Source organism: Euprymna scolopes, chromosome 28 (assembly GCF_053919585.1).
Source record: "Euprymna scolopes isolate OS-2025 chromosome 28, ASM5391958v1, whole genome shotgun sequence".
Lineage (NCBI taxonomy): Eukaryota > Metazoa > Mollusca > Cephalopoda > Sepiida > Sepiolidae > Euprymna > Euprymna scolopes.
Window position 1 is genome coordinate 97656959 of NC_136509.1, and position 27467 is coordinate 97684425.

The window sequence follows — 27467 nt, forward strand, 5'->3', positions numbered from 1 at the left end:
CTAATTAGGCCCCGTTTCTTAGTGTTTTGTCCGAATGAAATGAAACTTTGGTCATAACTAGTTTATTATATTCAAAACATCACATCAAAACACTAGGGTCTTTGGCCTTTTTTCTCCGTTGATTGTAAAATGCCCAGAAAAGCAATTGAATGTTTTGTTTTTTGGGGTCACCCTGTATATATATATACATATAGCATATAAACACACATATATACATACATATATGTACACATACATGTATATACAAACATATGCACAAACATATATGCACAAACAAACATATATATACACACACAAAGGAATCACTACTTATCAAGGCCCATAGGCCACTCGAGAATAAGGGTTATTGAGTGTACAGTAGTCAACGGGAAAATGTAGTAATCTTTAGTAGTAGAACTTTGGTAAATTGAATTACGTAAGGGGTGGCTCATCAAGAACTTGTTTACGTTGGACTTGAAGACGACCATATTGTAGCCAGTTAGAAAGCAAGAAAACGGAACAGAGTTCCACACGTGCAGTTTTAAGGAAGAAACTTTGTTCATGGAATCTATGTTTATGTTTATGCACAGATAAAGAGTGGGGGAAATCATTGATAGTGCTTTCATCTGGATGAGAGTTTTTCGTGAAAGTTAGGTTTCAGCAGCTTTTCGGCCTAGCTTGAATTGAAATTAGAAAATTGTGCAAATTTGCTTTTTTCCATCCTATGTTCTGCAAAGACAATTGTTTTAAAGCGGTTGTAATTTAACTGCCATTGTTCCACTGTTTTGACTCTTGAGTATATATCCGTTAATATCTTATATAGATTGATGTGGTTCTCGATTGATTGTGTCGGATATGTACTCATGTCAAAAGAATGAAAAGAATATTCTGTTGTCACAGTCCTACTGATTAGATAGAACAAAAAACGCTCTTTAATTTGAAAATACACTTGTAACCAAAATAAATTCCGCACGAACTTGTCAAGCTAATTTCAGCTTCTGGTTGGTACCATATATTAATTAATAATAGTTATGGTCATTTATGATTATTCGGACGGATAAATTTTGAGCATTAATAGCAATTTAACGAGAAATTTGTAAATCTGTTATTCAAAATATAGACAAGTACATTCTCTATTATATAAACAGAATGTTGTCTGTGAGAGTTCGGTCCCTATGAACTCCAAAACGGCTGGGTCGATTTTTACAAAATTTCACATGAAGGTACATTATTTACCTGACAGTGTTCTTAGGTTTTGTATCGTTAATCGAAATAATTCGTTGAAAGAACCGGCTATTTTGACCATAGTTAACTCATTACACAGCCTAACATCACACTTGCATTTAAGATCTTTTATTACCACAAGCCGAAAGGCCTCACATACAAAATCAAGTCCTTCGGTATGACAGGGGCGCATTCGAAATAATGTTTCCGTTCAGAACACAATTCAAGCACGATACTTGACTTGCTTTTAAACTTTAATTCAAGCAATTAGATATATAAAAAAAATCTTATAAAATCAACAGTAGGTTCTCTACAGGGCAATGTAATGTACAATGAATTGTGGGCCAATTCACTGGAGAGGCATGTGAAGTTTGGGTTCCCAACTAAAGCAGGTGATCAATCGATTCGATTGGAAAAAATAGGTGATTTCATCGATAAAATGCTAGTGTGAAACTAGCGTTGATCATTATAAACATCCCAGGCAACCGTGTGTCTACTTGCTAGTTGCCAGATCAAATAAAGTCTAAAAGATGAGTATATAATTGTTTTTGCGCAGGGGAATTCTTTGAGATATGAAGTTTATTTTAAGGATAAAAAAAATCGTGAAACACTGCTCTAAGTGAACCAATTAATCCACGTGGGCAGTCCATTTAGAAAGCTGGAGATTCTATGAAATATTTGAAAACAAGCCATTGGATTAATCAAATATATGTACACAATTATATTTGTGTGGGTGTATATACGAATACATATATATACGTACGTATCCAAAAATATAGGGTTGCTACTCAGATCTAAAAGATCACTTTCTTAATTCCCCAGACGCAAACACATGTGACCCGAGGAACATTCTGGCTTTCCTTAAAAAATAAAAAAACAGCAAAGGTTAGCAAGCCATGTAAAAAGGACAATTCAGTTTTTACATCTATAAAACTTTTAGATACATCAACTACTATATACAGTGTAATTCGGATATCAGATTTTGAAATCCGACCGATCGGGAATGAAAAGGCGACATATGCAAATTGGTCGAATTTGAACATATGTCGATGAGCATTAAATAAAACATTTTGTATTGGCGAGAAACTATTCTACAGCGAGTAAACGTTAATTTCAATGCTTCAAGTTTGTTTATTTTGCCACCGAAAACCGTTTGCTTAGTAATGTCGGCGTCTCGACGGAAAACTGGGCATTTCTGAACAGTTGGAGCTCATCTTTGTCAAAATGAAAACACTCAAACTGGCCGCTGCGGCCAAAAAATACAGAAACCGGAGCAAAAATTCAAGACGCTCTCCGATCTTGCATGCAAATGAACGGAAGCACTAATGGCAAACGAAAGCGCAAATCCATGCACACGGACGTTAACGAATCGCTTATACAATGGCTCACGCAAACATGTGCTCATGGAACTACCGTCACCGATCATGCCGTTAAGCAGAAATTATCACAACTGGCCGTAATTGTAGAAGTTGATTCTGAACCGAGCAATGGCTGGCTTATGCGCTGTAAGCAGGCCAATAACGTTTTGTTAAACGTCACAGCGAATCGCGGTTCTGCCAACGAATGGGTGACAAACGTTTTGCCGCAACTTTCTCGTGGATATGATCCAACAGAGATTTGGAACTGTGATAAAACAGGACTTTTCTACAAAGCTATGCCGACTGGATCTTTGTGATTGGCCGGGGACAAAGGTTTCTCAAAGAGACTTCCGATGCTTCAGTTCAAACATGAACGGCAGTGAAAAACAAACTAGTTGTTGATAAGTCGGCAAAACAACGCTGCTTTACAAATGTCAAAACTGTCGTCGTCTTATTCAGGCTTTACGATTAGTGAACTGACTAGTCAGCTGTTTACTGGCGTTATGAACACGCCTAATCGGAAAATGATTGCTCAAAATAGAAAGATTTTTCTGTTTTTGGACAATGCAACGTATCTTATTTACTGCCGGGTACAAATCTGTCAATATCAAACTGTCGTTTATGCCACCAAATACCAGTCTTATTCAACGTTTGGATCAAGGAATCATTTGTTCATTCAAAGCATATTATCGTCAGGAAGTTGTTCAAATGAAAATCGCAGCGATCGATGCTACATTGCTAGTGCCGCTGTCCGAAGTGATCAAGCAGATCACCGTTTTGAATGCCATGCAGATGAAACTAGCATTTTTTTAATGGTCAAATCGTCAATTCAAATTTTTTTTAATGCCGACTTCAATCACAGGTGGAAGAAATAGACAAAAATGGTCAAGTTTCTCCATAAGGCATGAAGCAGACTGACAAATTCATCAGCTTCGATGACAGTACACAATTTTATGAGAACTGAGTGACAGGGACATTACACGTCGTACAAAATTGAATGACCAAGATTGACGAAAATGATGCCGAAGGTGTAAGTTCTGAAAGTGACAAATTCTCTGGCTGCATTGAATGCGCTTGAAACTAACAGCTTTGAAAAAAAAAATAAAATAAAATAAAAATAATCCCGATGACGCATTGAAAACGATTTACGGACTGTATGAAAGTGTTCATGACGTTAAGATTTCTGTACAATCAAAAATGGACCAAGTAAAAAGTAATTTTTGACTAAATTATTTGTGAAAACTGATTGAAGATTTATTTTTGTGATTTTTATGTCTATAACCGTTAAATAAACTAGTGTTATGTGCGTAAAAAGCATATGTAGTGTCCCCATACTTATCTAAACGAATAAAAATGGGCCAAACCCTGATATATTAGAAAAACGGATATAAGAATTAGTCTCAGGTACTGACACCTATTTGGGTTACTCTGAAATTATAATATAATATATATATATATATATATATATATATTATATATATATATATATATATATTATATATATACACACACACATAAAAGACACCAAGTTATGTGTTCAGCATTTCGTCTTTATTGCAAGACTTCCTCTAGATTCATTGATTTTTTTTAATCTATTTTGTCGGAATACTATTTCCAATATTCTCATATACAGTGTGGTCGCTAAAAAAGCGGGAAATTTGTCAAACAACGATTTATTTTAACAAAGAATAAATTTTTACAAATTTTTTCAAAGACAAATGTTATATTATACTCATAGATACTCAAAATGTTGTCCGTGCCCTTCACTGCAGCCTCAAACAACGATTTATTTTTACAACACTCACGGCACCAATCAAAAAATAGCAATCACGCATCTTATTCATGATCCAAGGTGACCTTCAAATTTCCCGCTTTCTAGAGAAAGAGAGAAAGAGAGAGAGAGAGAAAGAAAAAGAGAGATCTATATATCGTTTGAAAAAGCAATTTTAAACCAGGATATAATGAGCATTATCACTATCGACTCTAGTAGGCTGTGCCACAGAACAGAAACACAATATGCTACCTTTTATCAAGACAACGAAAACAAGGTACATATGTTGCAGGGTACCACAAAAGCCAAAACTTCGCATTGGGATGAAAATCTCATCTAAATATGAAATCACCTTTGGCACGGTAACAGCTTCCGTTAATCAGATGAAGGACCATCAAATATTCTTAAAATTGGATAAACACGATCCCGTTAACTCTTGACTGATTGCGGATATCCACTGTAAAAAGGTGTCTGCACTTGAAAATTATGTAGCAAGCGTTGGCCAATCTCCAACCACACCACTATTGAGTCGGTATCGTTTTAATTCAAATAGCAAATGCAGAGATAAGCGGAGAAAGCATACAGCGCCTAGTATTCCTGAATGGTCATCATCTGGTACTGGTTTTTCGTTGCTTAATTTCAGTGATCAGACAAAATCACTGTGTCAACGGGATTATGCCATAGAGAAATCAGATTTATAGATAAAAACTATCTATCTATATTCTTAAAATTAGAGACGTTTAAATAGTGCGGGAAAAATCCAGAATTTAATTGTAAAGTGACATTTTAGTGTAGAAAAAATGTTCAGATCGGTGTTATTCAAAATGTCAAGTTTACATCGTCAGTTTAGTCCAACTGAAACAAGACGTTATATGAATTACTTAAAATTAAAAAAAAACGCCAAGAATTTTACAGATTGATGGATACGATGTTTTTTTATGAAGGAATGTTTAATAAAAGCAGATGAAAATGGATAAATTAAAATATTTAATCGATTCGAAAGAAGATGTCGTCGTCGGACGAGATCGATGGGTCTTCATCGAAAAAGTTAAAAGGCGTCAAGAGAAATGAACTCCTCGTTCCTAGGGTTATGGTGCTGGGGACGTTTTCCATTTGTGGGATATGACGAAATCCAAGTGTGATCCACGCAATTAAATCCTGTAGAAAGAAAAAATAAAGATTAGATACGATGTGACTAAACCTGATATGATTTAGTTATGAGCACTTTGTTACAATTTTTTTTTTAAATGATTTTCCTTTCCATTGATACGATTTAAGGCGCAAACATTTTATAGTTGTAATATCTATTGTTACGATCCCAATAACCATCTCCATTATTTCTTATGTATAAAGAGGCTGTATCTGTACGTGTTCGTTCTCTATGCATACGTAAACGACTGGACCGATTTTTATGATACTAACGGTGGGGGAGGGCGTTCGGCTTTGCCCGGTCATAAAATACACTGAAATTTTATATTTTAATTCGTCTAGATTTAGTATATCTATCTCTACAATTATATAAATGCAGCTGTGTGCAAGTTCGTTCCTTATAGACTCCAACACTGAATAGATTTTCTTTAAAATTAACAAAACTTTAGTGTATAAGTCCGAGAAGGATCTTAGTTAATTTTTTTTTCAGAATCCATCCCCGATAATCGATAATTGAAACCGTTATTAATTTATCATTGGTAAAGTCATTTTTTCCATGTTTTAGCTTATAACAATAGAACAACGGGCCGTGAAAATTCTACTGTAAGTTGATAGCGTTTTTTTTTTTTTTTTTTTTTGCATCACGTAAATTTAAAAAATTTTTCGTATACCGGAAGGAAGTTTATACAAAATAATTTTAGAAAAGAACCAGTAGGTTCTCTAGACTGCAATCTAGAATAAAACTTTGGACTAAGTTACTGAACGGAGGCATGTGAAACTTCCTCCCGGGTGATTACATGGATTTTGATGACAAAATATAGGAATGTGAAATATTCGTTGATCATTCAATTTCGGGCAACGTCGGCTAGTGTTATATTTCAAGCTAGTATTATTACAAAGTCGTGATTTCAAAAGTAAAAGTATTCGGGCGCCATCAGCTAGAATCGAAACCGAAAGCAAGATTATCATTCAAAGCTGGTAATGTTACCACTGTACCAGCGTGACGCACATGAATTGATTAAAAATAAACTAAAATGAATGTATAAAATGTATAACATTTTTTTCAATTTGGATCAGTTAAAATACCCATAAAACAACGGTCCGTAAAAGATCCAATCACTTAGCACCGCTCTGAGAGTTTCGGAAAATATGGAGACCGTTTTAAATATTAGATTTCACACGAAGGCACTTTATGTGCCTGATAGTACTCTTAGATAGTTTTGTATTGAAATGTCTAAGTATTGATCATCGATAATCGTGAAGATCCGATAAAAGAAACAAACGATTTTGACTAAAGTTAACACCTTACACAGCCTAACATCACAAATGCATTTGAGAAGTTTTATAAGCACACAAGCTGAAAGACTCAACATAAAATTAAAAGTAGATTGTTTTATGACAGTGGTGCCTTCAAAATTAAAATTACTGTTTAGATCATATTTGGAGCATGATACTCGACGCATTTTTAACTCATTCAAGCCATTAAAAAATTTTATAAAAAATCAATGATGGGTTCTCTCCAGTGCAATGTAAACTAAAATATTGTGAACTATATCACTGCGGAAAGGCATGTGAAGCTTCCTCTGTGCACCGCGATGGGCTCCCAACTAGAACAGGCAATCAATTCGATTGAAAAATTTACCGATGATAGCAAACTTAGAGAATGATATTTGATAAAAATAATTGTGTAAAGCTAACTAAAGAGTAAAAATTTAGAAAAGTATTCATTGAAAAAATTTTAGAAAAGTATTCATTGAAAAAATTTTAGAAAAGTATTCATTGAAAAAATTTTAGAAAAGTATTCATTGAAAAAATTTTAGAAAAGTATTCATTGAAAAAATTTTAGAAAAGTATTCATTGAAAAAATTTTAGAAAAGTATTCATTGAAAAAATTTTAGAAAAGTATTCATTGAAAAAATTTTAGAAAAGTATTCATTGAAAAAATTTTAGAAAAGTATTCATTGAAAAAATTTTAGAAAAGTATTCATTGAAAAAATTTTAGAAAAGTATTCATTGAAAAAATTTTAGAAAAGTATTCATTGAAAAAATTTTAGAAAAGTATTCATTGAAAAAATTTTAGAAAAGTATTCATTGAAAAAATTTTAGAAAAGTATTCATTGAAAAAATTTTAGAAAAGTATTCATTGAAAAAATTTTAGAAAAGTATTCATTGAAAAAATTTTAGAAAAGTATTCATTGAAAAAATTTTAGAAAAGTATTCATTGAAAAAATTTTAGAAAAGTATTCATTGAAAAAATTTTAGAAAAGTATTCATTGAAAAAATTTTAGAAAAGTATTCATTGAAAAAATTTTAGAAAAGTATTCATTGAAAAAATTTTAGAAAAGTATTCATTGAAAAAATTTTAGAAAAGTATTCATTGAAAAAATTTTAGAAAAGTATTCATTGAAAAAATTTTAGAAAAGTATTCATTGAAAAAATTTTAGAAAAGTATTCATTGAAAAAATTTTAGAAAAGTATTCATTGAAAAAATTTTAGAAAAGTATTCATTGAAAAAATTTTAGAAAAGTATTCATTGAAAAAATTTTAGAAAAGTATTCATTGAAAAAATTTTAGAAAAGTATTCATTGAAAAAATTTTAGAAAAGTATTCATTGAAAAAATTTTAGAAAAGTATTCATTGAAAAAATTTTAGAAAAGTATTCATTGAAAAAATTTTAGAAAAGTATTCATTGAAAAAATTTTAGAAAAGTATTCATTGAAAAAATTTTAGAAAAGTATTCATTGAAAAAATTTTAGAAAAGTATTCATTGAAAAAATTTTAGAAAAGTATTCATTGAAAAAATTTTAGAAAAGTATTCATTGAAAAAATTTTAGAAAAGTATTCATTGAAAAAATTTTAGAAAAGTATTCATTGAAAAAATTTTAGAAAAGTATTCATTGAAAAAATTTTAGAAAAGTATTCATTGAAAAAATTTTAGAAAAGTATTCATTGAAAAAATTTTAGAAAAGTATTCATTGAAAAAAAATTTAGAAAAGTATTCATTGAAAAAAAATTTAGAAAAGTATTGAAAAAAAATTTAGAAAAGTATTGAAAAAAAATTTAGAAAAGTATTGAAAAAAAATTTAGAAAAGTATTGAAAAAAAATTTAGAAAAGTATTGAAAAAAAATTTAGAAAAGTATTGAAAAAAATTTAGAAAAGTATTGAAAAAAAATTTAGAAAAGTATTGAAAAAAAATTTAGAAAAGTATTGAAAAAAAATTTAGAAAAGTATTGAAAAAATTTTAGAAAAGTATTGAAAAAATTTTAGAAAAGTATTGAAAAAATTTTAGAAAAGTATTGAAAAAAATTTAGAAAAGTATTGAAAAAATTTTAGAAAAGTATTGAAAAAATTTTAGAAAAGTATTGAAAAAAATTTAGAAAAGTATTGAAAAAAATTTAGAAAAGTATTGAAAAAAAATTTTAGAAAAGTATTGAAAAAATTTTAGAAAAGTATTGAAAAAATTTTAGAAAAGTATTGAAAAAATTTTAGAAAAGTATTGAAAAAATTTTAGAAAAGTATTGAAAAAATTTTAGAAAAGTATTGAAAAAATTTTAGAAAAGTATTGAAAAAATTTTAGAAAAGTATTGAAAAAATTTTAGAAAAGTATTGAAAAAAATTTAGAAAAGTATTGAAAAAAATTTAGAAAAGTATTGAAAAAAATTTAGAAAAGTATTGAAAAAAATTTAGAAAAGTATTGAAAAAATTTTAGAAAAGTATTCATTGAAAAAAATTTAGAAAAGTATTCATTGAAAAAAATTTAGAAAAGTATTCATTGAAAAAAATTTAGAAAAGTATTCATTGAAAAAATTTAGAAAAGTATTCATTGAAAAATGCTTGAATGTAATGGTGAAGCCTTTAATTTGTCAATTCGGACGGAATATTCAATACGACGATAAATATAATTGTTCTTTGCACCAGGTGTCCAAAAAGTCACTGAATGGTTTGAAACTATGATTTTTATAATCTTAATGCAATACGACTAGGATATTGGGAAACTTGAGGGGGGGGGGGAATATAAAATTTAAACAATCATGAAAATTGTCTTCAATTTTACCCATTTTCAGCTTCGCATATTTGTGCTCTTTCCAAAACATTCGTGGCAGATTGCAGAATCTCTGGATTGCGATTAAAATCCTTATTTTGTTTGTTTTCCTTCAATTCTTGCAAGGTTTGGGGGGTTCTTCCGATTTGTGTTGTGGCTTGGGTTATCTCTTACATGAAAATGCCGTCGATAAGCTCTTTCAGTCAAAATAAATAGACCCCTGATTTTGGTAAAACAATTTCACAACTTGCGTACGTTGTTTAATGCTAAATTAATCCATAATGAATTTCCAAAATATCTGTAAAGTATCTGAAAGAGAAAAACTAGGAAAATGACAGATTTTCATTCCTTTCAGTGACATTGTGGACACCCTGTATAAGATTACTAGCAGAGCGACGTTGCTCAGGATTTAAAAAGGATTAACAATTGTTCCACACTTCTAATACTTTTGTCATCGAAATCGCCTATTCCTTAATCAAATCTGTTGATTGCCTGCTCTAGTCAGGAACTCAGCGCTGTGAGGAAGCTTCACACGCCTCCCCGTAGTGACAGTCCATAATTCAGTGTAGTCTACATTGCACTGTAGAGAACCTGTTGATTTTATGAAATTATTGTTGATTTTATGAAATTTTTAATTTTATATAATGACTTGAATTAAGTTTAAAATGCAACAGTCAAGTACAATGGTCCAAATGGTTTTGAACGCGCCTCTGTCTTATCAAAGAACCTACTATTGATTTTATAGGCTGAGCCGTTCTGCTCGTGTGGTGATAAAACTTCTTGAATGCAATTATGTTGGTAGGTTGCATTAAAGTGTTAACTTTGACCAAAATTGGATAGTTTCTTCTTTAATCGGATTTCTTCGATTATTGATACTTATCAGAGGTATTTCGATACAAAACCTATCTAAAAAATACTCCCAAGCACACAAGGTACATGTGAAATTTTTAAAAAGTCGGGCCAGTCGTTTTGGAGTCTATACGGAACGAACACACACACAAAATGCCTTTTATATATAAGTAGATAAGCATAATTAGTTATTTAACAAAATCTGAAGTAGTCATTTTTATTACAACTATGTCATACTTAACGACTCCAGTTTTGTCTGGACTATTTCATAAATGAATATTTGTCGCAATTTTATCAATATATATAATTATTTAGTATAATTATTAAATAGCTACAGACTAGTATTTAATCCTTTCGGGAATCATCAGTGCAGGATGTCAAGATTGATACTAGTCGATCGATTCGAGTCTGGCAACAGAAGCAATCCGACTATTAGCAACGACCTAATCCATTCGGCCACCGTTAACCGCGAGAAATACTGTTGAAATTTTAAACATTTATAAATGCTTTTATAGTATATCAGAGTGATCTAATCATGATCTGCACATATGAGCTAAATCGACCGACTTTATTTCAACTGAAAGTGATCAACGATAAGAAACGAGTTTCTTAAAGGGGTTGACATACACGAGACTCGTTCCAAAAGTAAGGCCTACTATTGTAGGCTTAAAAAGTTACAGAACTACAAAGCTATTAAACGGAGCTTTTTTGTTAATTTTTTTTTTTTTTTTTTTTTTTTTTTTTTTTGCACTCCAGAATTTTCTACACAAATCTAAATGCACTTTTGCCAGGAATTCAGTGAGGCATGAAAATTCTGTTTATTTGTAAGAGGAAAGACTATTTTTAAGATCGGATTTTTTCGAAACTTGTTAGATGAACTAGCCTGGACGCCCGCAGTTGCCCGGGTGTTTGGAGGTGTGTTGAGAAAAAGTGGAAGAAGGCAGGCAGGCTCGAACCCGTAATGCGAAGGAGGAAAAGTACGTGGAAAAAATGTTATTCAAACAATCCAACCAAAGTTGAATAAGGAAACTTACATTCCTTATCACACGTTGATGCAATTTTCGATAGATTCTCGAAGTTAAGCGACATTAAGCTTGATCAGAACTAGATGGGGAACAATTTGGGAATATCGGGCACTGTATGAGGAAAGACGGAAAGAAACTATCGAAGACCGTTTGTGCATTTAATTCCATCCGGAGTAAAGGCTGAGCAAGACACCAACGGATTTCGTTTTTCTAACAACTAAGATAAAAATAAACAACTAAGATAAAAATAAACAACTAAGATAAAAATAAACAACTAAGATAAAAATAAACAACTAAGATAAAAATAAACAACTAAGATAAAAATAAACAACTAAGATAAAAATAAACAACTAAGATAAAAATAAACAACTAAGATAAAAATAAACAACTAAGATAAAAATAAACAACTAAGATAAAAATAAACAACTAAGATAAAAATAAACAACTAAGATAAAAATAAACAACTAAGATAAAAATAAACAACTAAGATAAAAATAAACAACTAAGATAAAAATAAACAACTAAGATAAAAATAAACAACTAAGATAAAAATAAACAACTAAGATAAAAATAAACAACTAAGATAAAAATAAACAACTAAGATAAAAATAAACAACTAAGATAAAAATAAACAACTAAGAAAAAAATAAACAACTAAGAAAAAAATAAACAACTAATAAAAAAATAAACAACTAATAAAAAAATAAACAACTAAGATAAAAAAATAAACAACTAAGATAAAAAAATAAACAACTAAGATAAAAAAATAAACAACTAAGATAAAAAAATAAACAACTAAGATAAAAAAATAAACAACTAAGATAAAAAAATAAACAACTAAGATAAAAAAATAAACAACTAAGATAAAAAAATAAACAACTAAGATAAAAAAATAAACAACTAAGATAAAAAAAACAACTAAGATAAAAAAAACAACTAAGATAAAAAAAACAACTAAGATAAAAAAAACAACTAAGATAAAAAAAACAACTAAGATAAAAAAAACAACTAAGATAAAAAAAACAACTAAGATAAAAAAAACAACTAAGATAAAAAAAAACAACTAAGATAAAAAAAATAACTAAGATAAAAAAATATAACTAAGATAAAAAAATATAACTAAGATAAAAAAATATAACTAAGATAAAAAATTACATAAAAAAATTAAAATAAAAAAATACTTGCCTCATCTATGATGCTATCATTGTTGATATACTTTTTAAAATCAACAATCGGATCGATAGAATCCCACAGTGCATAAAGGGAAGAGCTGGTTTCTTCGTATTCTTTGCGAATGGTCACCGCCATTTGAGTGTCCGCCCACGCAAGGCTCTTGAAAATATCGTCGTCAGCATTTTTCCGAGTGATCCCAGAGAGAATGATCCTGTAACTGCGCGGGTATTCGTTCTTGTTCAAAACTTTCCCCGTGTGAAACAACAGGTACTCCGGTTTGTAGAAATCATAATTGTAGCGTGCTTCCATCTCGGTTTGTATCAATTCCTGCGTCATCTTATCCAGGGTGTAGTGTTTGGTGGAATTGCGGCTGCTCCAAGAATCGGATTCTTTTATCTCGTGTATCCGCCACCGTGAGTGGCGATTGGTGACACTTATAATGTCCAAATCGACTTTGTAGTTGAATAAATGATTGTGTATATTAGCGAGGATGAATGGGTCAATTTCAACGCCGAAATTACTATCGGCATACGATGGGGCGGTAGTAATCAGAGCACCGGTTGAAAAAACCCTTGCTTCAATAGCACCATTATTATGAAAGACATAATCCATAATGTAATCGTATGAGAGGAAAGTTAAAATCACTCTGACGACGAGTACTTTGTCTGGTATTCCTTGGTAATATCTTCCCGAGGAGACTGATACCTTATGACGCCTGAGGGGAACTTGCGAGTCGTGTTCGAATATACACGTTGAGTTATGTTGTATGCGGAAGCCCCCGTCATTAACAGTATAAATGGTCGGCGATAGAAAAGTAGAGCCGAATGGGCAGTCTACGCCCTCTACAAGTCCCGCCATTCGAGAGCCAAACAGAGCTGTTCCATCAATAAAGTTTAAGTTTTGCGCAGCCGGAGTAGAACCAGAGTAGACAACCGCTACTTCCTGAAGATTCATTTCGTACACTATCAGCTTGCCGCGGTATTGGATATTAAGAAGCCGGAGGCCACCTGTCGGCGAGAGTTGCAAGTGAAATTTCCATTTTAAATAGGTCACAGTGGAAGAGTTGTCGGTAATAGTGTACCGTTGCGTCTGGGAATTTGTAGGTGGCGGATTTATTGGCAACGGTTTGCGTTCAGGAAATTCATTTGTGCTGTCCAAGACGGATTGCTTCCTACGATACCATGGTGTATACGGTTCGCGCTTGTTTCGATAATAATCCAGGAAACTATCGGTGTCATTAAAAAGCGTAGAATCAAACCAAACCTTCCCCAGCGTCCATTCAGATGGGTTTGCATTAGTTATGTCCACCTCAAACTGAAAGTCCAGCGGGTATACCTTATAAAAAGACTTAAGACCAAGCCATGCCCATATCTCGCGACGACCCTTTCTTGCTACCGTACTTGGTACAGGAGAAAACGAAATCTCAACGCATCGACTCATGCACTGTGAAAACAACATACCGTATTCCTCTTTTATAAAGGATGCCGTCGCTTTCTCGAATTTAGGTAAAATATATTTGTAAAGAGAAGCTATTTCTAGTAGCAATATTGGTCGCAGATTGTAAGGAACCGTCCGAGACTTCATGAAAGACGATATGTTAGGCAGTGGCCAGAGGATGTATTCTTCAACCACGGGAGGAACTAGGTCACCTCGAAATAAGGCAGTTTTAGCAAGACGTACCGGTTCGGGTCCGTTCCGGTAAACATAGTTAATAATGCTCGATTTTATGGGAAGCTTGAGTTCCACATAATGTACAAAACTCGAATTTAATCTTGCGTTTTGCGGCGATTCTAACGTTATGTTGATCTTCTCTTTGAGAAAGTCCAAGACTTTCTGGATTTCAAAGGGATGGAGTTCGTGGTACCATTTAATTGCTTCATGCCGCTCTATAGGGACTGGCGTTGGGGGATTGGAGGAGATCGTCAGGATAACCGTAATTATGACCAGGACTGCTGCAAGGATACCGAAGAGGATGGCTAATGTCTTCCACACACGTTTGTTGACACGACTAGTCATGCCGGTTCGTGGTAACCGAAGGGAAAGATCTGAAATTGTAAAATAAAAATATCTAAAATTTTAATCAAGGACTTTGCCCGATCTTATACGCTTAAATAGTATATTTTAATATGCAGATTGTATATTTATTATAGCACCAATAATATCGATCAATACATTGTACCCAATATATTGTAGTGCACTTCCAGCACGACACTGTCGTAAAAATAAAAAAAATAAATAAATAAATAGCTGAAATATACTTTAATTTATACCGATTTCTATTAGAGCCAATGCTGCATTAATCATATTGTACCCAATATATACTAGTGAGTTCAAAAGATCACTAAAAATATGACTCGAGTGCCATTAACTAAAATCGAAACCAAAATATATAACGTTCCAGTCTTAGTAGTTTTTTGTTTGTTTGTTTTTTTTTTTAACTCTAGGGTAAGGGTTAATGATGTAAGGTTGTAGTGTAAAGTGTGGTGTCAATTGGAGTAGAATTTGATTATGGGGACTGCTAAACGAACTTGTTTACATCGGATTTGACGGCTACCATGTATTCATCCAGGAAGCAGGCCAGCGGAACAGTGTTCAATAGGTGGACAGTTCTGAGAAAGAACTGTTCATGGAATCTGCATTAAGATTTAGACAGTGTGAGGAATCCTTTAGTGGTTGCAGTCTAGTCTTTTTGTGAAAATTTGGCAAGAGAACCATAAATTTCAGCCATATTAGCCAAGTAGCTTCACAGAAAGTGGAAATTGCTTACATACAAGCAAACTAAGATATAGACATGACAGCTGATGTTTTGGTACGGCCACTATTTAATGAAAATGTGGCACTTATGCCGAGTAGGGACAGCGTTATCGTAAGCAAATTCTAGTCAGGTCATGTAAAGCGTCCGAATTTGCCGAAATGCCTAGCCAATGAAATTACAACTGCCGACAATTAGTTAATATATTATAGTGGAACCTCTAGATACGGAATTAATTGGTTTCGCCTTGATTTTTGTATCTTGAAAGGCATTTTACGCGTAAATCGTTTAATCTGTTCCAAGCCCTGTGAAAACTCATTAAATTTTATAAGTGCAAAACCAAAATGAAATAAGAGCCGAACAGTATCCAAACTAACCGTTAATACCGTTTACCTGCTATTTATTTTTTACCTTTCTTTGACATCCAAATATAAAATTCTATATATAAATAAAACAGGTGTGTGTGTAAATAGTTAACAGATAAACTTTTAAACTATTGTTCATATAAGACTGAAACTAAGACATAGTAATTATACACCAAGGATGGTTTATGTACGGCACAGTCACGTTGACACACCGGTTCTCGTCAGATCAAAGTTAAGCAACGTTGAGCCTGGTCAGTACCAGATGGGCGACCATTTGAGAAGGCTAGGCGCTGTATGTACTTTCTGAAGGTCGGGCGTGGGACTAGCACCCTTACCCCGTAAAAAGAACTCAGTCGCTAGAAAAGCATCTACAAAAAATTGTAGATGGCCTATGCCCCTTCGTCGTTCAAGGTTATGGAAGGATGGTTTATAATCATCTGGGTTGATGAATGACATATCAGCTTGTTGAAATGCGAAATTTCTATTTCAACTGACAGACATGTTTATACTGATGTGCATTCACACAAAATTAATTTCCTCAAGTCTTATCTGTCTCGATACAAAGATCTGTAGAGAACGCAGCTGGAACGCGAAATGTTTTGGTTTCGATTCTAGCTGATGGCACCTAAGTTTTTTCGTGTTTTTTTTTTGTTTTTTTTTTAAACTTGCCACCTAACTTTAATATTAAATGCAAGTATCAGCACGCTTAATATTAAAACGTATTTTACGGCAACCGGAATATTTATTTACAGGCTTGGAAAATAAATTAAAATCTTACATATTTTTTACCGTTTTTCAAAAGGATAAATATTTTGATAATTATTTTTTTGCCGAAATCTCACGAACCAAGACATTAAAAAAAATTAAAAAAATAAAAAATTTCTTTAAAAAGGAAATCTTCCGACAGAAACAAATTCTAAGTACAGTTTTGAAAGAAAGCTTACTTAAACTAATGTCAGGTTCCTGCGTTTCTTTTTTCCAAATACCTAAATATTGCTCGAGATTCTGAAATTGGAAATGTTTATCGTTTAGCCTAACTTTAATGTGTTTTTTCTCTAAATTACATTAGTCTTGTTCCTCTAATCTTTTCTCTAAATAGCTTTTCCTTTACTTTAACTTTCTATAAATAATTCCTCCATTTTTTTTTGTAAAGAAATAAAACGAAGACATTTTTATTTATCGATTATATAAAACAAATCAATTTCAAACCAAACTTCTAAAGTTTTCGAATGCGCGTGTTTTAGAAAGTTTTCTTTAAAATATTTTAACAAAAAGGTTTAATTTAATATAAAATAGAAAATTTCGAAACTAATATCATTAAATTTTGAGAAAACATTAATTTCAATGACGCTTTAAATAATTGGTCTGACTAAAATACAATTTTTTCGATATACTTTTTACATTAACTACAACTCACCGACTGTATACGTTTTCGGGTATGCTAACAACGATTATTACCATTAAATTTGGGGTTGATAAGTTTACTAGATATCAAAACATTTGTTATTCAACGCAAAACCTATTTTAATCTTTCGTAACCATTTTTTCACAACCGAGAAATTAGCAATGCACACTTCAGAATAAACATCCCAACCTCCCCATGTTAGCGGCTTTTGGAATAAACACCCTAGTTTTTACCAATGATTTGGAGGGGGAATTTGCTTCGTTTCCGTTACACGCAGGCGCATTACGAACTAATCGGCCGTTGAAAAAAAAAAATGGTTGCCAGGGATTACATTAGCATTGGATATGTTTTCATATTTGGTAAACGACTTATCAGCCCTAAATTTAACTGATATTCGTTGTCAGCATACCCGAAAACCTGCAAATTCAATTAGTTACCTGATGACTAAGGTTTTCCCAGATATTGCTCAAAATCTTAGCAATGTAAGATGGCTTCGTCAAAGAGCAATCTTGACACCTAGACATTATGCTGCTGATATGATCAATTATAATCTAATGGAAGACTTATCAATCCATTGGTTATTAAGATAAGGCAGTAGAATTTCCTGCAGAATTTACGACAACTGCCTGGAATACATCATAATCTAATATTGAAGGAATGAGTTCCAGTTATATCAAGAAATAGTGATCCACTTAAACTGTAACGGCATACGGTTAGCAATAAAAATCTTTGAAAACTTAGTGTTCAGATGATTAATCTGAAATCGGAAAAAACGAACTTTGTGGGTATCTGAAAAATTATAGCCTATTTTCCGATTCCAAACAGATTCATTTTTGACAAGAAATGAAACCAGCAGAATTAGATGTTCATTTACAACACAAGACGGAGATTTTATTTATTGGTCATTTATCGAGAGATAACTTGGCTGTGCCCTTTTCGCATATATCTGATAAATGTCTATGCTACCATCCGAGGGAGTTCATTTAAGAATGTTTTAAATGCTATAGACGATTTCAAATTTCGTTGGTGCCAGCTGTACATCGGTGTCATCGGTTCTGAAAAAGTTTTGACGCTTTTCTTTGGACGCCAGTAAAAAATATGGATAATCTCCGAGGGGTTTATAAAAGTCTTAGATGAAATGTATAAAGAGAAAACATTGATAAAAAAAAAAAAAAAAAAAAAAAAAAAAAGCATTTTGTACACTAACGACGACTAATCTGGCCGTTTTTCAAAATCAAAGTTTTGTTTTACAATATTCAATCAATTACAAGGAAAAGATTGAGAAAATATAAGCGGAAATTACCCGAAAATTGGAAAATTTACAAAAAAGAAACACAAAATTGTATTATTTGGACCGTGATTCTCATCTTGTTCCCCCCCCCACAACGTTTCGGTCGATGTAATCTCCGACCATCTTCAGGTGCATTCACACTGATGTTATTGGTGAATAGTGAAAAAAATGTTTGTTTTCCCGGCGAACACAGCTGTTAGAAATTTAAAGTGCAAATAGTGCCAAGTCTTTAAATGTATAAATAACTCTTGGTCGATTGCCGGTGTTTCGATATGATCAAAGTATATTTTTGAGATGAAGATTCATAATTATTTTTGTATTTGGTTGGTTGTTTTACGGCATATCAACCCTTTTCGGGTTATTTAATGCCGAATCCAAAGATTTAAGAAAAATCTTTAATATAATATATTTGTTTTCACGTCGGTTTCTATTCAACCCATAGTTGGGACCCAAACAGGTACTACCACTTCGGGTCAGAGTGGACCTGCGAGCAATGGTAATTAAAGGGTGGCTCCATACTCCCAAAAGCCCACAAGCTGGAGCCTCACCACTGGATATAGTTTAAGGTCATATCCAGGACCCCCATTGAGGGACTTTTACCCTCTGCAGGGGGGCAGTCTGCGTATTCTAATGCCTCGCCGACAGGGCCATTTTTGTATTTGGACCGATTCTTTTTTTTTTTTTACTTAAATATATATTTTTTTTTAATTATAGTCCAAATACCAAAATAATTATAAATCTTCATCTCAAAAATATACTTTGATCATATCAAAAACCGGACTGGACCAGGATATATATATATATATATATATATATATATATTATTAAGACTTGGCGCTATTTGCATTTTAAATTTCTAACGACTGTGTTCGTTGGGAAAGAGAATAAATAAAACATTTTCATTAATCACCAATAACATCCAGCGTGAATGCATCTAAAGATGGCCGGAGGTTACATCGACCGAAACGTTGTGAAAAAACCAAAACCACCAAGATGAGAATCATAGTCAAATACCAAAAATCATTATAAATCCTCATCTCAAAAATATACATTCATCAAATCTAATTTTAAAAGAATCGGAATCAGTAATTGTATCGGAAAAATTTTGGAATCGTCTCATCACTAAAATTTATGTTCTGGAATCCATTATAACTGGAAATTTTAATCCCTCGGATACGCCTTATTCTTTCTAACATACCATTTCAGTTCAAGCGTTTACAATTACCAATAAAATTAGTTTTGTCAGATCTATAAATAATTCTCAAGGACAAAGCAAGTTGGGCTTAATCTTCAGGTACCTTGCTTTTCTCATAGTTATATGTTGGTTGCTCACGCATTGAATGTCCTTAAAACTATTTACAAACCTGTGTGAGGTCACACTCAAAATACTGTTTATGTATAGGCTCTTCAAAATTAATAAGACAGGTACATTTACCAATGTTTAGATATGCACTGCTGTAAACTGGATTTTCATTATTTCATTTACAGAATAGATTACTTATGGCATCTTATATTATGGGTTTAAGAGTTAAAACAAGTTCATTTGTGCGCGTAAGTGTACTAGAAATGATATACGAAAACGGGAAAGGGTTAAGAGAGTTCCACGAATATTGACGCAAGACCAAAAGGGGCAACAATGTTTGTGAAATCAGTACCAAGCCTGTCACGGGTTCTTTGACTGCAACGCCACTGGTGAAGAAACGTGGTGTCATCACTACGAACCGAAATAGCACCACTCACCCTCCCCAGCAAAGACGTTAAAGACGCAGTCATCTGAAAGCAAAGTGATGTAAACCAACTCCTACGACAGGAAGTCGATTCTCCTAGATTTCTTGGACCAGGATTAGCCGTCAGTTCAGAACTGAAACCCCGGATTGCCCTTGTAAGGCTAGAGAACAGGAAAATATTGTTTGCAACAACACCAGGCCACACATTCGAAGACCACGGAATGTAAAATTCGGCCTCGCCCACTATATTGTCCTCACTTGGCACCGTCAGACTACCTATTCGAACCCCTGAAGGTTTTCCTTCAACATTGCGGCAAAAAAAAAAAAAAAAAAAAAAAAAAAAAAAAGGCGCCGACTTTACGACCAACGCATAAAGGTTCTTGTTTGTTGCTGTCCAAAGTATATTGAGGATTGTGACCATGTAGAAAAATTCTGGAGCAAAAAAGAAAAAGATCGCTCTTTTTTTAAGGGTACTACTCCTTCGTAGCTTGAACTTACTTTTAGCACGATTCTCTTAGGAAGGTGGACTGCCAATTGTATTTTTTTTTTAAAGTTTAATCGTTTGAGAATTTGTAGTTTGAAAACCAAAACTGTATTTAATCTTTATTTTCTATTAGACTTTCCAGAAAAGAGGAAAAGCTTATGCATGAAATTTTAATATATTTCTTCGTGATGCTTCTAATCAAATATGAACCCATAAGTTTGTATCTAAAAAATTGAATTATATAAATAAGCATTGACTTCATTGAATTCAAGTTTCACTAAAATTTTTATGTTCATAAAACACTATGTATATATTATATACAATCTGTAGATAGAGATGTGTTATTGAAGGCGTTGACAATGCTTAATCAGGTTAACACCGATAAAAATGTTGAATACAAAAGAAGATAAGACGACAATGTTAATAAATTCAATTTTCGATAAAAATATGGCGCACAGAAAGACGTTTCGAATTTTTAGATTTTAAGTCGACAAAAAAGATCATTGATTCGCCACAATACATTTGTAATAACTAAGCTTTAATATATTGAAGAATGCGGATATATTTTGTACGCAACGCCTCAGGTTGCCTCTTCTACATACTAGCCGGCGTTGCCCGGTATTAAACATGTTAAATTCCTTACAAAATAAAATAAAATAAAACTTGAACAGAGATCGAAACCAAAAACAAAGACAGTAAGTCAAGTACGGTAACCATTAGGCCAACTTGATATGATCTTGAAAATGTTTTCGAACCTACTTATTCTCAGCATAAGGAATCTGCAATGTGAACCAGTCACGCATGCGCAATCGTGAAAGTTGACAAATAAAAATCCAATGACCCATGTTCCAATTTTTCACCCTTTAGCAGCCCTTTTTTCGGATGAAACCAATTAAATTTTCACGTGTCACCAAGTTTTAATATGTAGATAAAAAGGTCGTTGGCTGTATAGGTTGAGTTTTCCTCACATTCTCACTAAGATATACTAGCTGGCAGCCCGGCGTTGCCCAGTCGTAAAATTAACAAATTAATGCGCATTCGGGAGACCGTTGACAGACAAAATTTTGACCCTTTAGCAATCATTTTTTGGATGAAAACCGATTAAAAAGTTTTCCACGTGTCTGAATACCCTATATATTAAATTTCAAGTCTGTAGATAAAAAATTCGTTGAGTATATAGGTTGAGAAGTGTTCAAACATGAAATACGTTTGAAAGCCGAATTACAACGCAATATTGTGAAAAATTTGTTTAAAAGTAATATTTGGGATAGACTGTCAGAATTATTTTTCCTCGTGATGTTAAATTTAAAGAAAATCAGTAAAGTCTAACTACGAAATATTAATTTTAAACAAGGAAATTAATGTTTATTTTCACAATATTGCGTTATAATTCGGCTTTCAAACGTATTCCATGTGCATCTTATTTTAAAACTCAGCATTTATATCACAGAAAACACTGACTAATATATATATATATTACACACACGAGTGTGTGCGCGCGAGAAGTGAGGACAAAAAGTGGAAACATCGATGAAATACAGAGGGGGGGGGAAATAAATATTTGGACCGGGATCAGAGTTTGTAATGCAATGGCGAGGTGTATTGCATTATTAAGTTACGATTTTTACCCGGTGTTTGCTTAAACTAGATAAATCTAACATTTCCGTTAAATTTCAATTGCATCATTTTCGATGTACATGCGGCGTCGTAAAGCGGATTCATTTTTGAAGTTTGTAAAACCAAAATTGATGAAAATATTAGTCTACTCGATTAGTTTGTTAGTGAGATTGTGTTTGAGGTCTCCTTTATATTCATAAATGCGGGATTTTATATTTACATCCGTTTCGGAACTATTAAGCATGATGGGCATTATATTTTGTAAATGCTGGAAACGAAGTGTTCTTAGGATGTACACAAGGTTTGGTGTTAAGTTAATCTGTTTTACAAATCGATGGAACTATTTTATGTAAAATTGCGTTCGTAACGAAATATGCGATTACAGAGAATTATGTGGAATTGATTTTAACAAGCGTATCCTTATGCTGGTTGTCTTTGTATGATTGAAAATATTCGTATTTAGTTTTTGGCGTAGATATTAAAGGTTTGCATATAGCGTTGGGGATATTTTAACGCTTTGTAAGCGTTCTCGATATAGGTTTCTTCATTGATCTGCAAATTATAAGAGACCTGGGGGAACTCGCCCTCATGATCATTCTGAAATTTATTCTGTTGTGGCCGGAGTATAAATGTTAAAGATTCTTTTGATGTGTTTTTGTTTGTTTTTTTGTTGTTGTTTTTTTTTTGTTTTTTGTTTTTAACTGAACAGTTTAGATGTTCAGCTCAGGGTGTTTGGGGGGGTGTTGAGTGTTGAGCAGAGTGATATCAAGGAAGTCGAGTGTGATTATTTCAATTCCAACGTGAAGAAAAGGGAGTTTTCTAATTTTATTGCGTTGTCAACAGTGTCAAGGAGTCGAGTGAGATGCGGGTAAATAAGGAGCGCATCAATATATTTAAAGTATGATGGATTTGAAAAAGCCGTTCTCTAAAGACAGAGGCAAGAAATCAGCTGAGAGAAGAAACATCTATATTAATACGATAGCGTGTGTTATTTCCTGTGTCATGCTTACATCTGGGTCGTTAACTTATGAAGAATTCTTGGGAAAATTAATGACAAGAAATGGAAGTACATTAGTTTTGGTTATGGATGAAGGAACTCAAGTTTTAAGTTTATATTTCGGTTTCGATTCAAGCTAATGCACCCAAGTCAATTTTCGTTCAGCAAGAAAAGTTATAAATTTTCTGGAGTTCAAAATCTAAATATGTAAGGAGAGCGACGCTTTTTATGACTTCCATAGAAAGAACGTTGCTTCAGCGACTACTGTAGCTGCTAATTCACTGCTGTTGCTAAAAGTCGTAACAAGTGAAACGGAGAATGAAAGCATGAAGGAGATAATTGTGATTTTATTGAAAGCAGACGAGTGCCGTACATTGTTATTACATGTGGTTATGAGATGGGGGAACAAATAAGACTGAAATTAAAGAACAAGTGAATTTTTTGGAGTTTACTAGACAAATGGATTATGATAGAAAAAGGCGAGCATGAAAAGTAATATGGTTAAGCTTAAACATAGAAAAGTAAAGAACTAGTTAAAATTGGAAAAGAAAAAATTTTCTAGTAAAAGATAATTTAAAACTTAAAATATTGCAGCATTAAGAATTTTTTAATTTCAATTCTTAATGCAATATTTTAATTTCAATTCTTAATGCAATATTTTAATTTCAATTCTTAATGCAATATTTTAATTTCAATTCTTAATGCAATATTTTAATTTCAATTCTTAATGCAATATTTTAATTTCAATTCTTAATGCAATATTTTAATTTCAATTCTTAATGCAATATTTTAATTTCAATTCTTAATGCAATATTTTAATTTCAATTCTTAATGCAATATTTTAATTTCAATTCTTAATGCAATATTTTAATTTCAATTCTTAATGCAATATTTTAATTTCAATTCTTAATGCAATATTTTAATTTCAATTCTTAATGCAATATTTTAATTTCAATTCTTAATGCAATATTTTAATTTCAATTCTTAATGCAATATTTTAATTTCAATTCTTAATGCAATATTTTAATTTCAATTCTTAATGCAATATTTTAATTTCAATTCTTAATGCAATATTTTAATTTCAATTCTTAATGCAATATTTTAATTTCAATTCTTAATGCAATATTTTAATTTCAATTCTTAATGCAATATTTTAATTTCAATTCTTAATGCAATATTTTAATTTCAATTCTTAATGCAATATTTTAATTTCAATTCTTAATGCAATATTTTAATTTCAATTCTTAATGCAATATTTTAATTTCAATTCTTAATGCAATATTTTAATTTCAATTCTTAATGCAATATTTTAATTTCAATTCTTAATGCAATATTTTAATTTCAATTCTTAATGCAATATTTTAATTTCAATTCTTAATGCAATATTTTAATTTCAATTCTTAATGCAATATTTTAATTTCAATTCTTAATGCAATATTTTAATTTCAATTCTTAATGCAATATTTTAATGTGTAAATTTTCACAAGAAAATCTTGTAATCTTGTCCTTTTGTAGAAAATGTCCTTTTTTTCCAGTTTTAACAACTAGTCCTTTACTTTTCCATGTTTAAGCTTAACCATATTACTTTTCAGTCTTTTATTTTAGACTGCTAATCTTTAGATTATTTCGTTACAAAGACTTACATTTGCAAGATGCCGACCTGGTCCCATACTGCCTATCAAACGAACCCTTTCAATCATGACGCTAGAGTTTTTCTCTAGAGCCCCATCCTTTTGTTTTTTCATTTATGTCGGAGGCAATAGCAATGTTAGGCACAAACGTATTTTACCAGTGATCCTATCCTACCATGTCATAGGGTCAATGTTTCTCTTGTATATTGAGTGACAATTCACCATCAAGATTTTGATATGAAAAACTTATAGAAAGCTCTATTATCCGAGTAATTATAGGATGAACTGGAGTCAAAAGGAATTTCAAAAATTATCTGGCAAATATAGCCGGTAAACCAAGTGCAAGAGATTCAAAAAGATCTCAGAATATGCAAGATAGTGGATGAATGTTTGGCATCCGGTAAGATGCCCCATCCCCAGTTTGAGCAAACTTATAAGAAAATTGGAAAGATAACGCATCTTATTTTGCTACGTTATTCACGCACGTGTTCACTATCATTAGAATCAATCATGAAATTTAGAATCACCTATTCCCGTAACGTACACCAAACACATGCAAATTAAATAGCAAAACAAATCTATAAGACTCATTTCGCCATCTAATTTGCATACGCGTTCGTGGTGTATACTATGTAAATTAAATAGCAACGCTTAAAGTGTCTTGAAATGTTCACATTAGAGTCGTTGAATCAAACAATTATTTATGAAGGAATTTAAAACATTAACATTTCGGACAAAATATTGAATAAGCGGTACTGATTAAATATAACTAAAGAAAGTCGATATTTCGGACGACTAAATAATTAAGGTCGATTGAATCGACCGAAATATTGATTCTGCTTTAAATGCTTTTGTTCTTACTCCTAGTAGTCTTGTACTATACTTTTTTTTTCCAGTCACAAGAGGCTGACGACTTACTAGGTTAATTAAAAAATTAACCATCTAACCAGAATTAAAATGTTGGGTACTTATGCAGAATACGGACCGCACAAAAAGTAACAATTTTGAAACCAATTCTTTAATTGTAGGGGAAGGGCGTATGCAACTGCCCTACATGTTAAACTGTTTAATAAACAAGACACCGTAAAACTTGAAAATCTTATTAAAAATAGCATTGTCCGTATTCTGCAAAGATACCCAATTTTGTCAAACGACTGTTCTCATTTTAAGTGTGCTTTTCACATTCAATCGATGTAACCTCCGACCTTTAGGTGTATCTAGAATCTCGAATTCGGGAATCCGTACTGAATTTCGAACAGAACATTTTATTTAATCCCTAGGGTATGTTCTTGTTCTCTCAGCCATGATTGGGTAAAGACATTCATAATTGCATTTAGGTGTCGTTTGCACTAGAGATTGAAGCATCAATCCCCATAAGAGTAACTCTTCTAACTGAATTAACCAGGTACTTTATCCACTGCGCCACAGGCTTCGTTTGAAATTTAATACATATTCCAGAGTTTGACAAAATACACCTAAAGGAGGTCGGAGGTTACATCGACTGAAATGATTTTAAAATAACACTCCAGATAAGAACGGCAGTCCGAAGAATCTAAATGCGAATAATCGCAGAAGTACAGGATATTTTAGCATGTATCACGTAAGAAACGAAACGTTCATAGGCCTAGTGGGTAGTAGATATTTCAGCTAAACAATAAACTAAATACAATTAACAATGTGGAAATACCACGCAATCGAAGAAAAAAATGAAATATCAAGAGTTTCGCATACTAACCTTGTTACGCGTCCAGATTCAGAGTTAAAATAATCCGCCTTTTTAGACAATTGTTCTGTGCAACACATTACCTTCAGCTAAAGATACTGAAGATGTCCAACCTTCATACGTAAGGGAAACGCCCTTAAAGACAAGTTGGAGAGAGGGAGAGGGACAATGAAACGGCTAACAAGTGTTGTGATTAGCGGTAATTGTCAGAACAGCAGCTGACGTCTGTCCGGTTAGATTGGGCGTCGGAGGCGCGCGTACGTAGTTTATAAAAAAAAAAAAAAAAAAAGAAAAAAAAGGAGGCGGTTGTTTGTTTTAGCCGTTGCAAAACATTGATATTGTTTTTTAGTGAACCTCAAGGGAGAGGACACGAGGAATAGAGAAGGGAAGGAACCAAGTAGCAATAGAGTACGTAGAACTTTACATTTGTGAGTACCCTGTGGCAATTCCACGATGCTTTTTGCATTACTGTTCATGTTCCTGTCAGAGTTCATACCAAGACCATAAACAAAGTCGAGCATGCGGGGTCCCCTCTCCACGATTGAAAAAAAAAAAAAAAAAAAATTACCATGACTAATGTTTGTGCAATTTTTTTTTTTTTTTTTTTTTTTTTTTTTTTAATCCAAGGCGTGTTTAAGAAAGTGCGAACAAATAAACGATTGGAGTGCAATTTTAACCATATAAAAGTCCCTAGTGGGTAAGCATAGTTATCTCGGAAAATCTGATAGGGTAAATTACTTTCACCGTGACTGTTTGTGCAAAATTTAAAAAAAAAAAAAACCCAAAGTGCGGTTATTGAGAAAAATGCGAACAAACGGGAGTGGATTACTAAATCCAATCCCCCCCCCAAACAAAAAACAGCCGTTTGAAACGCGGTTCTGTTCATTTGGATTTCGTCTGATTC

The 27467-nt window shown here is 32.4% G+C and overlaps 2 protein-coding genes across 6 annotated transcripts in view; one reads left to right on the forward strand and one right to left on the reverse strand.

Annotated features, from left to right (window-relative positions):
• Positions 1–27467, forward strand: part of LOC145249747 (putative amine oxidase [copper-containing]) — an 845813-nt gene that overhangs the window by 701572 nt on the left and 116774 nt on the right. The gene's annotated exons all lie outside the window — the stretch shown is intronic.
• LOC145249748 (putative amine oxidase [copper-containing]) overlaps positions 5240–27467 on the reverse strand; it is a 46708-nt gene continuing 24480 nt past the window's right edge. Inside the window, exons 1-3 of one of the 2 annotated variants that reach the window (XM_080111663.1) lie at positions 26576–26689; positions 12584–14616; positions 5240–5490 (exon numbers count right to left, since the gene is read on the reverse strand). In XM_080111663.1, the coding sequence (XP_079967789.1) occupies positions 5320–5490; positions 12584–14587 (2175 nt within the window). In that variant the 5' untranslated portion in view covers positions 14588–14616; positions 26576–26689 and the 3' untranslated portion in view covers positions 5240–5319. Of the gene's footprint in view, positions 5491–12583; positions 14617–26575; positions 26690–27467 lie in introns of those variants that run through there. The other variant, XM_080111662.1, reaches the window with a different exon arrangement.